The following is a 10,521-nucleotide window of genomic DNA, read 5'->3' as shown; positions in this document are numbered from 1 at the left end:
TAGCAATCTAATTAGTATACCATCGCAAAGCATAAAGCTAAAAGTCTCCATTACCGCAAGCTAGCCCGATCAATAGCATATAACTAATACAATATAATATGCTAATAATAATACAACACATAACCATGGTTAACCATTATTACATACATGGGAACGGTACTGGCACAATGACCGTTGGTACTCGCACATTGACTGTTAGTATAAATTAACCCCCAAAGTGGACGTCCGCACTTACCAAACCACCCTTCAAGCACATGATTAACAATCGACACACACACACAAGGGAATGGTACTCGCACAATGACCGCTGGTACTCGCACAATGACTGTTAGTGTACACTAACCCCCTAGGTGGATGTCCGTACTTACCGAACTTACAAAAGAGTAGTGAATCCACATGCCCGGATAACACTAAAGTGAATCCACACGCCCAGATAACACTAACCACAAGCCCGCAAGCAAATAAACTATATACGCATATATATAATTATTTCACTCACCTCGAAATGACCGCACAAGTCATGTATGTAAATCGCCTCCAAACGCAACCGAGCAAACCTTTTACCTATGATACGCATATAGATATACAAACAATCAACATATATTCTCTACGAGAGAATTTGACTCCAACACCCTTAACCAAGGATTTATACCGACCTCCAAAAACTGCCCATTTAGACACCTAAAGTGGACTTCACCAATTACCACTACGGGTGGTAATTCCGACACATTCAAAAAGGTACAAACTAACACTTATTGCACTTGAACTTACAAAACCAACCCATAAGTGCAACTTGGCCCAAATTACACATGACCACCAAAACAAGTCAAGTTTGACCCATATCACCATAACTAGTGATTTTGTCATAAAATCACCAATTTAACACTTAACACAAAACTTAACTTCCACTCAATCCAGATTAGTGTCATCATCAATTTTGACCCAATTCAAATTACCTATTTTGACCAAAGTCATGAAAACGCCCCATAATCACTAACGGCTAGTGATTATATTTCCAAAACACCATTAACACTTAAATCAAGTACTTACATACTCGATTCACCAAAACCTGACTCAAATCTTAGTTTAATACTAAATCAAAGTCAACACCCATTTTTGACCAACTAACATGTTCTTACGAACATCTATACACTAACACATTTATAATCTAGTGATTTACACCCAAAACCATGATCAAAATCATCATCAAACCCTAACCCACCAATAACGGGTCAAAACCCATCTACTAACCACAACAAACCCATTTCACAACCATTAAAGGGTTTCTAACAAAATCAAGCTCAAACCCTAATTGAAATATCAAATCAAATAATGAATTTCGGAGTTAGAACTTACCACCACTACCAAAATTTAGCTAGGAACAAGATGAACAACTTTAACACTAGCACTATGGTGAGATTTCCACTTCTTCCTTAAAACAAGCTCTCTCTCTCTCTCTCTCTCTCTCTTAAACTCTATATCCCTCTCTCTCTCTAGAATTGAAGATGAAAGAGTTGTGGATGTGAAAATAATCCAAAAGTGGATGTGAAACTGATATTATGGCTACCACTCCGTTCTTAAGTGATAAGACCATAATACCCCCAAAACAACCGTTAAAATGGGTTATAATTGTCCATTCAGCGACATTTGTCGCGTTTCACGACAACAGACCGCGTTTCACGACACCAGGTTGCGTTTCGAAACACCAGTACATGACACCCTTCACCCAAACGCAATAAAAGGACAGGAGGCAGGTTTTTCAGGCCATCGCATTTCAACCGTATATGTCGCGTTCCGCGACTCTCCAAAAAGCGACAAACACCCCTAAAATGCGACATTTTACCAATTCTTAGAGTTCAGGGACTGAAGTTGACAGATTCTGATTTAGATGTAAATTCTGAAAATGCATAAGTGTTAGGTTCACTTTTAGTGGTGCTTTCTGATGCACACATTTACTGACACTTTCAAGAACATTTTCTGATGTACAAAATTCAGGATCTTACAGCTGGTCTGACTTCCATTAGTAAAGTGTACCAATTTGCTACACCAACTGACTTCACTTCTTTACAAATGCAAATTTTGACTTGTTTTCTAAATTCTCCGACTAGTTTTATATATTTATGATTTTTCTAGAGTTAGTTATGAATTTTACAAATCTGACGCGCGTGCTGGAAACTGTTGTTTACTAACTATGCTATATATGTACTTCTGTAAACTGTTAAATAGTATGGCATGAATTTTTAGAAACCTAATAAGTTAATATACGGGTCTGGAAAACATAAACTTTCGATGTTAATTGGTTTGTGATTTATGTTTATGTATGTGTGTAGCGATTGCAGGCACATTTACTGAAATTGACTAGAAACACTGAAAATGCTAATCTGAAGTCAAGACCTTACTGGTTGGCCTATGTTTGACTATTTGACCAACTTGAGTAATATTCTGAGATGGTTGACTTTTATTGAACATGTTGACTGTATTTTACTTTCATTGACTGTAATACCCCGTCAGAATCAACTAACGGCGTATTAACTCTGGTCCTACAGTTAACGGGCACGCCCTCTATATGAGATGTTTCCAAAAAGCATTCTCATTAAAGTTTAATAAATAGTGTCATTAAAATATTGTCTTTCAAAATAGTTTAACAGAAATAACCAATATAAATGACCTTCGAACATTGTTTAAATAAATGAAAAGATTTCATAATGCAAATGTATATTATTCTTGAAAACAATAGTAACTAATGCTGGACTTCACTCCAGTAATTGTAATAAGCAAGTATAAGAACATCAGCTAGCGGAAGCAAACCTCTAAGGACCTGAGATAAAAACATGAGAAAAGTCAACAAAATTGCTGAGTGAATCTACAGGTTTAGTAAAACATTTATCGTAAATTAGGCCACGAGATTTCATTGAAAAACTTCGTAAAAGTATACATTTGTCATGAGCACTTGAATATAAGACTTTAACCTGCGCATAGCTCATTCGCTACGCGTCTTCCCTTTACCCTTTCTAAACATACACCTATCAAATGTACAAGTTATAACAGAATAAGGACCCCCATGTGTTGGGGCGAGCTTTGTCAAACCTAACGGTATCATCCTTATAAGTCGAGCTTACATAAAGTAATTAATATAATCAAGCTAAGGGATTTATGATCAAATCATATGTATATTTTTTACTTACTCATGCCTAATATGTAAAGCATTTGAAAAAGCATGTTATCTCATCCCAATGGAAAAGTAGTAGGGACTGTAGACTCACCATGTGCACAGTAAAAGCTTAGTAAAACAGTACGGTAGCCGGACTATCACAAACGTATAACGCAACCTAATCAATTAGATTATCTTAAGTAAGTACATAAGTCACACTATGTCAACCCATAGTATACGCGTAGTCCTAGTGCTCAACTGACTCAACATGTAAGCAAAAGTCAACACAAAGTCAATAAATAAAAGTAAGTAAACAAAAGTCAAACCTTGGTCAAATTGGTCAACCAAAGTCTTCCATAACAGTAGGTCATGCAATCTTAGTTAACATGTCAATCTTAGGTCAACTAAAATGTTTTAGTTCACGGTTTGTCAAGTACACGTTCATTGTTTATCGTATAACATGGAATTCGAGCACACCTTGCAAACAACGAACACAAGTCACAACACATAAGTCATGGCAACATGGCAAACTCCATATCATAATTGGACTCATAAAATTTTCTAAAAACCCTATTCATGCCCTCATACGATGCCTACAAGTCATGTTTCAGATAAGTTTTAGATAAGGTTTACCAAAATAGTTTCAATCTGCGCATCAATCTCAAAATGGGTATAGCCAGAGCTAGGAGCATTCAAATCAAGCAAGGTTAGTAGATATAGTTCAAGGACAAGCTAAAATATCACATATCAAAAGATGAGGTAATTTGGTGAAGCAAATTGGTACAGTTTATTCCGATATTACAAGTATTATGTTTCAGTCCAAATCAGTAGTTATCAAAACGTTGGCCACATTGTGCATAATACTTCAGGTTTCAATGTTTGCTATAAACTAGACTTTGTCATATATCATACAAAGTTCAAATATCTAGAAGCTCAAGTTCTCAAATCATACACAAGTCAACTTATAGAGCTAAAGGTGCATCCGTAGCAGATTTGGACAGAATACAGGTCATCATTTTGGCATGCACATTACACAAGCTATACAAATCGAAATAACACAAGGCCTATGTGAAAAGTTATATAAAACATATGAATTTTACAGATATGCAAAGACTTGGTTCAAAATCTCATTTCAATTTACATTTAAAATCAGTTTTAGGTTACCGAGCAAATCAGTTTTGTCAAGAACATTCGTTTAGGCATAACATGAGTATTATAACTCCAAATAACATGATATCCTAGTCTAAATTGAATTTTTTTTAAATTCTATACACAATGGTGGTTAGTTCATAGCTCAATTCCTTACTCATTTTTATAGAATTCGCATAAATCACAGATTCATCAACAAAACTTCATTCAATCATAACTTGCACATCTGGTAACGAAATCATGCAATTCCAAAGCCTAAATTTATTAATTTTTCGAGAGGATTCTAAATATGAAATACTAATTAATATTAAACAAATTTAGGTTTCTGTAATCATGCATATTAAATTCAGGATTAACCATAATCACAACAAACGAGCAAATTAACGCAAGTAATCATAATCAAACATAAAGATATGAGCAATCTACCCTTGTACACTATGTAATTGATAAAAAAAACAGATCTAAAACAATTAGGGTTAATGATTTTATACCTTAAAAGCACAATCAATGGGTACGAGAGTGTAGAGGACGAAGCAAGGAACAACTTTGATGTTGAAGGGTTTAGCAAATAACAACTTTTGATGATGGTATGGTGGTGATGAGAGGCGACAGTCACAAAGGAGAGGAGAGGGAGAGGGTGTCGACCAAAATTAGGTTGAATGAACATCCAGTGTAAAACCCTTACTAGTTATATTTTAGATTAGGGCCTCATTAAAACCTATAATCTAATACTTAAGCCCAAAACAACAAATGGGATGGTGATGGTGGGTTTAGCTGATGGGGCTCACATGAGTGATCTTGGGCTCATTTTGTCTAACATCTTGTACGTGCGTGGTCCGTTTCGAGTGCCGTTAACCGTACCGGGTTCCCAGAACATTAACCGGTCGTTGAAACACAATCCACCGGGTTTAGTTCATTAAATACTTAATAAATTAAATAAATTTTTCATAAAGTTAGTAATTATTAAAAGTAATTATATTTAACGTGTTCCGTAATCTGAAAGGCTTTCTATGCGGTTATTGTAACTGTGTCATTTTCTATATATTTCGTTATCCAAAACAAGTTTATCAATTAATATCATCATATTAATTCATGTAATCTTCCAAGCTCAAGTATGCATTTAAATCAGTTAAACACATAAAGTTCTATGTAATCATCGTTAAATAATTATCAAACAAGTAACGATAGTAACGGGAAAAGTAGGGTTGTTACATTACCCACCTGTTATTGAAAATTTCATCCCGAAATGTTAGTGCACGTCCGCCGAAGTCGTCTCCTCATGAAATAGTTGCGGATACTTTAGTCTCATCTGATTTTCACGCACCTACGTGAATTCTGGTCCTCTACGGGCGTTCCATCGAACTTTAACTATAGGGATTCTGCTTTGCTTTAACCGTTTGACCTCACGGTCCATGATCTCAATAGGTTCTGCAACAAAATGAAGCTTGGTATCAACTTGTATTTCGTCTAAAGGAATCACTAGACTTTTGTCCGATAAGCACTTCTTCAACTTAGAAACATGAAAAGTTTCATGAATTTTGCCGAGTTCTTGTGGTAGTTCTAGTCCGTACGCTACCGGTCCAATACTTTCGGTTATCTTGAATGGTCCAATGTATCTTGGACTTAACTTGCCTCATATACCAAAATGCACCACACCCTTCTAGGGTGATACCTTAAGCATGAATTTGTCTCCAATCTTAAATTCCATATCTCGCCTTCTAACGTCGGTATAACTCTTTTGATGACTTCGAGCCGTTCTTAGTCTCTCTTCTACTTGTACAATCTTCTCAGTTGTTTCGTGTATGATCTTAGGACCTATCAGTTGACTTTCCGTTAGTTTAGTCCAACATACGAGAGACCTGAACTTTCTACCATAAAGTGCTTTAAAAGGCGCAGGCTTTATGTTTGTGTGGTAACTGTTGTTGTACGAGAATTCTGCCAGTGGTAGATGTTTTTCCCATCTGTTTCCAAAATCGATAGCACATGCCCACAGCATGTCTTCTACTGTTTGGATGCTTCTTTCGCTTTGGCCATCAGTTTGTAGGTGATACGATGTACTCATGTCTAAACAGGTTCTCATTGCATTTTGTAAGGTTTGCCAGAACCTTGAAGTGAAACGAGTATTGCGATCAAAAATGATGGACACAGGCACACCATGTCTAGAAACAACTTCCTTTATATAAACTTGTGCCAATTTTTCCATTTTATCGGTAGAAAGTGAGCAGGCTTAGTGAGACGATCCACAACAACCCAGATGGTGTCGTAATCTCCCACTATTTTCGGCAGCTTTGTGATAAAGTCCATGGTAATACATTCCCACTTCTATTGGGGAATCTCTGGCTGTGTATGTAGTCCTGACAGTTTTTGATGCTCAGCCTTGATCTCAGCGCAAGTCAAGCACTTCCCGACATAAGTAGCAATGTCAGCTTTCATGTTGGGCCACCAATAATGTGTCTTGAGATTTTGGTACATATTGTCTGATCCAGGATGAATTGAGTATCGTGACTTATGAGCCACTTCTAGCACAAGCTCTCTCAATCCCTCGAATTTCGGTACCCAGATTCTGTCTATGAAGTATTGGGTTCCATCTTTTAGGATGGCAAATTTCTTATCCAATCCTCTAAGTGACTTAGTAACAATGTTCCCTTCCTTCAATGCTTCAAGTTGTGCATCGCGTATCTGAGAAGTAAGGTTTTTTCGGACAGTCATATTCAGAGGTCTAACTGGGAGAGGTTTAGCCTTCTCTTTCCAACTCAAGGCATCAGCAACAACATTAGCCTTTCCAGGATGATAGCGATCTCACAGTCGTAGTCGTTCAGTAGTTCTACCCAACATCTTTGCCTCATGTTGAGTTGTTTCTGATCGAAGATATGTTGTAAGCTCTTGTGATCGGTGAAAATTGTAAACTTAGTACCATACAAGTAGTGTCTCCACATCTTCATTGCAAAGACCACAACACCAAGTTCCAAATCATGTGTCGTGTAATTCAGTTCATGTATCTTCAATTGTTGTGATCCATAGGCAATCACTTTCTTCTTTTGCATCAACACACAACCAAAACCCTGTCATGAAGTATCACAGTAAATCACGAAATCTTCATTCCCTTCGGGTAAAGACAAAATCAGAGCAGTAGTCATTTTCTGTTTTAATAACAGAAATACAGACTCATGTGGCTCAGTCCACTCATACTTCTTACCCTTGTGAGTCAATGCTGTTAACGGTCGGGCAATAGTAGAAAATCCCTCAATGAATCTCCTTTAATAACCGACGAGACCTAAGAATTGTCGAATTTGAGTTGGCGACTTAGGAGTCTCCCATTTCTTGACTTTTTCTATCTTCCCAGGATCAACTTGAATACCATTAATACCAATGATATGACCCAAAAATTGAACTTCTTGTAGAAAGAAGTCACACTTCGAAAATTTCGCGTATAGCTGCTCTTTCCTGAGCATCTCAAGCATCAAACAGAGATGTTGTTCATGTTCCTTCGCGTTCTTAGAATATACCAAAATATCATTAATAAACACAATAACAAACTTATCTAGATATGGCATACACACACGATTCATGAGATCCATGAACACTGTCGGTGCGTTCGTCAATCCAAATGACATTACTGTAAATTCATGATGTCCGTAGTGTGTTCTAAAAGTTGTCTTCGGTATATCTGTCTCCTTTACTCTCATATGATGGTAACCTGACCTCAGATCAATCTTAGAGTAATATCCTGATCCTTGCAGCTGATCAAACAAATCATCGATCCTTGATAACGGATATCTATTCTTGATAGTTAGCTTATTCAGTTCCCTGTCATCGATACAAAGTCTCATAGATTCATCCTTCTTCTTTACAAAAAGAACTGGAGCTCCCCATGGTGAAGAACTCGGTCGAATGAATCCCTTGTATAAAAGCTCTTGTAACTGACTAGGCAGCTCTTGCAATTCTGAAGGTGAAAGTCTATATGGTGCGCGCTACAGGTGCCTTTCCAGGCATTAAGTCAATTTGAAATTCTACATCTCTATGCAGTGGCAATCCGGGTAACTCGTCTAGAAAAATATCAGGAAAGTCTCTAACAATCAGCACATCTTCGAGTTTCTTTACTTCGGGTTCAGTTTTGCTTACGTGAATCAACATAGAAAAACCACCCTTTCTTATGTGTTTCTGTGCCTTCAAACAATTAATGAAATGCAATGGTGTATTACTTCTCTCTCCATACACCATCAAAGGCTCATTTTCGGCAACAGGAATGCGAATCGCTTTCTGGTAACAGACGATGGTAGCTCTATTCTCAGATAACTAGTCCATTCCAACCACAAGGTCAAAACTTCCTAGCTTAATCGGTATCACATCTATTCTAAAAGATTTCCCAGCCAAAATCAAAGTACAATCACGATAGATCTTATTGGCTCTCACTAGATTACCATTCCCTAGCTCTATAGAGTACATGTTTTCTAATGACGATACAGGATTCTTAAGATTATGGCAAAAATCTTTAGACACAAAACTCCTATCAGCACCATAATCAAAAAATACATAAGCATGATGATTGCTGAGTAAAAACGTACACGTGACTAACTTGGGATCATCACAAGCTTTACTGGAGTTGATGTTGAAAGCTCTGCCCCTAGCAGGTTCAGTATTCTTATTCGCATTCGGACAATCCTTTCTAAAATGACCAGTTTTCTCGCATCCAAAACAAACATTTGTACCATCCTTACACTCCGAGGCCAAGTGTCCATTCTCCTTACACTTATCACAAACATTGTTGCAATTTCCCGGGTGATACCTGTTGTATTTAGCACATAATGAATACTTTCCCTTGTACCCAGAGTTGGTATTCAGGGCAGTAATGTTACCCTTGGCTGTATCCTGTTTCTTGTAGGGTTGCAGGTTATAGTTCTTTCCAGAATTGTTGTTATTCCACTTTCCCTTGTTGTCAAAATTTTTTGTCTCAACTGATACAGGAGTTTTTCCTCGTAGTTCAATTTGATCCATTAACTCATGTGCCATTTCAACCCCCTCATGAACCGTCCTTGGCTTTGAAGTGGTCACACCGCCCTGGATGTTCTCTGTTAACCCTTTCACATACAAAGTGATCTTTCGGCACTCAGGAGTAACCATGTTCGGACACATAAGTGCAAGCTCAAAGAATCTCTTATTATAGTTGGCTAAATCAGTGCCAACCAGTTTCAGGTTCTGGGGTTCCCGCTTCATCTTAACAATCTCATTATAAGGGCAATACTCTTCAATCATTCTCTGCTTCAAGTCCTCCCAAGTAGTTTTAAAAGCCTGATCGATAACTACAGACTTCGCATAAATATTTCACCATGTTAAAGAACCATCTGACAGCTTACAGGATGCAAACTTTGTTCTGTCGACCTCCCTACAGCCGCTGATACGAAAAACAGATTCGAGCTTCTCAAACCAACTGGTCAGGCCGACCGGGCCTACTTTACTAGTGAATGAATGTGGTTCGCAGCTTAAGAAGGTCTTATACGTGCATCCTCCCTGATTAGTGTTGGTGTTGGTAATATTGTTGGTGTTGACAGTGTTGTTATGCTGGTTGCTGGTGTCATTTCTAGTGTTGGTGGTATTCTGAGTGTTGTTGTTCTGAGTATTGGTGGTGTTCTGATTGTTCTGGTTCAGTTGGTTACTAGTGTTGGCAGTGTTGTTGTTGTTGGTTCCATTCTGGAGTTCAGCCACAGCTTCAGTTAGACCCTCGGTGATCCACCGACGGACATCAACTTGAGTAATCTTATTTGGTGGCATTATCTATCTAGACAAGACAACACACCAGATTATCGTCAATGAAATCAGTACATAAAAATATACTAACAACGAGTAATGATGCATAGCAAATAATATTCTAGTAGGGATAGTAATAAGTAGATGTGGTATTAGTGGTAAGTAGTAGTGAGTAGTGGTACGAGATGACGAGCAAGGTCGAGTGGTGACGATTCGTGACGTGTATACGTGCTATCAGTAGGTTATAATAATAATAATAATTCTTCTTCCTGGTGTACGTCTTTAGTTTTATTTGGGACTAACAAGTTTATATTCTAAGCGGTATATATCAAATTAACTTTCTATGACTCGCCTCAAATTCCTTATGTCACAATGTCGGACTTCTATATGAGCTACCGTAATATAATCCCAGTCATTATATTACCCTAGCTCATATTTTCCATTCGACATCACTCCATAAGTTCAAGTTGACGTGA

The 10,521-nt window shown here is 37.5% G+C and overlaps 2 protein-coding genes across 2 annotated transcripts; both read right to left on the bottom strand.

Moving 5' to 3' along the window:
• Nucleotides 1–2,740: 2,740 nt before the first annotated feature.
• LOC139849126 (uncharacterized) lies at nucleotides 2,741–7,009 on the bottom strand. The gene is made up of 3 exons (XM_071838796.1): nucleotides 6,771–7,009; nucleotides 5,973–6,261; nucleotides 2,741–2,818 (listed from the first exon to the last, which is right to left on the bottom strand). Exons 1-3 carry the CDS (start codon nucleotides 7,007–7,009, stop codon nucleotides 2,741–2,743), a joined length of 606 nt encoding a protein of 201 aa, XP_071694897.1.
• Nucleotides 7,010–8,257: 1,248 nt separating this feature from the next.
• On the bottom strand, nucleotides 8,258–10,069 carry LOC139849125 (uncharacterized). The gene is made up of 3 exons (XM_071838795.1): nucleotides 9,655–10,069; nucleotides 8,714–9,600; nucleotides 8,258–8,596 (listed from the first exon to the last, which is right to left on the bottom strand). Exons 1-3 carry the CDS (start codon nucleotides 10,067–10,069, stop codon nucleotides 8,258–8,260), a joined length of 1,641 nt encoding a protein of 546 aa, XP_071694896.1.
• Between the last annotated feature and the right edge of the window lie 452 nt (nucleotides 10,070–10,521).

This window comes from Rutidosis leptorrhynchoides, chromosome 5, assembly GCF_046630445.1.
Source record: "Rutidosis leptorrhynchoides isolate AG116_Rl617_1_P2 chromosome 5, CSIRO_AGI_Rlap_v1, whole genome shotgun sequence".
Taxonomy (NCBI): Eukaryota; Viridiplantae; Streptophyta; class Magnoliopsida; order Asterales; family Asteraceae; genus Rutidosis; species Rutidosis leptorrhynchoides.
The sequence above is the reverse complement of the archived record's forward strand: the minus strand, read 5'-3'. Positions and strand labels throughout refer to the sequence as shown.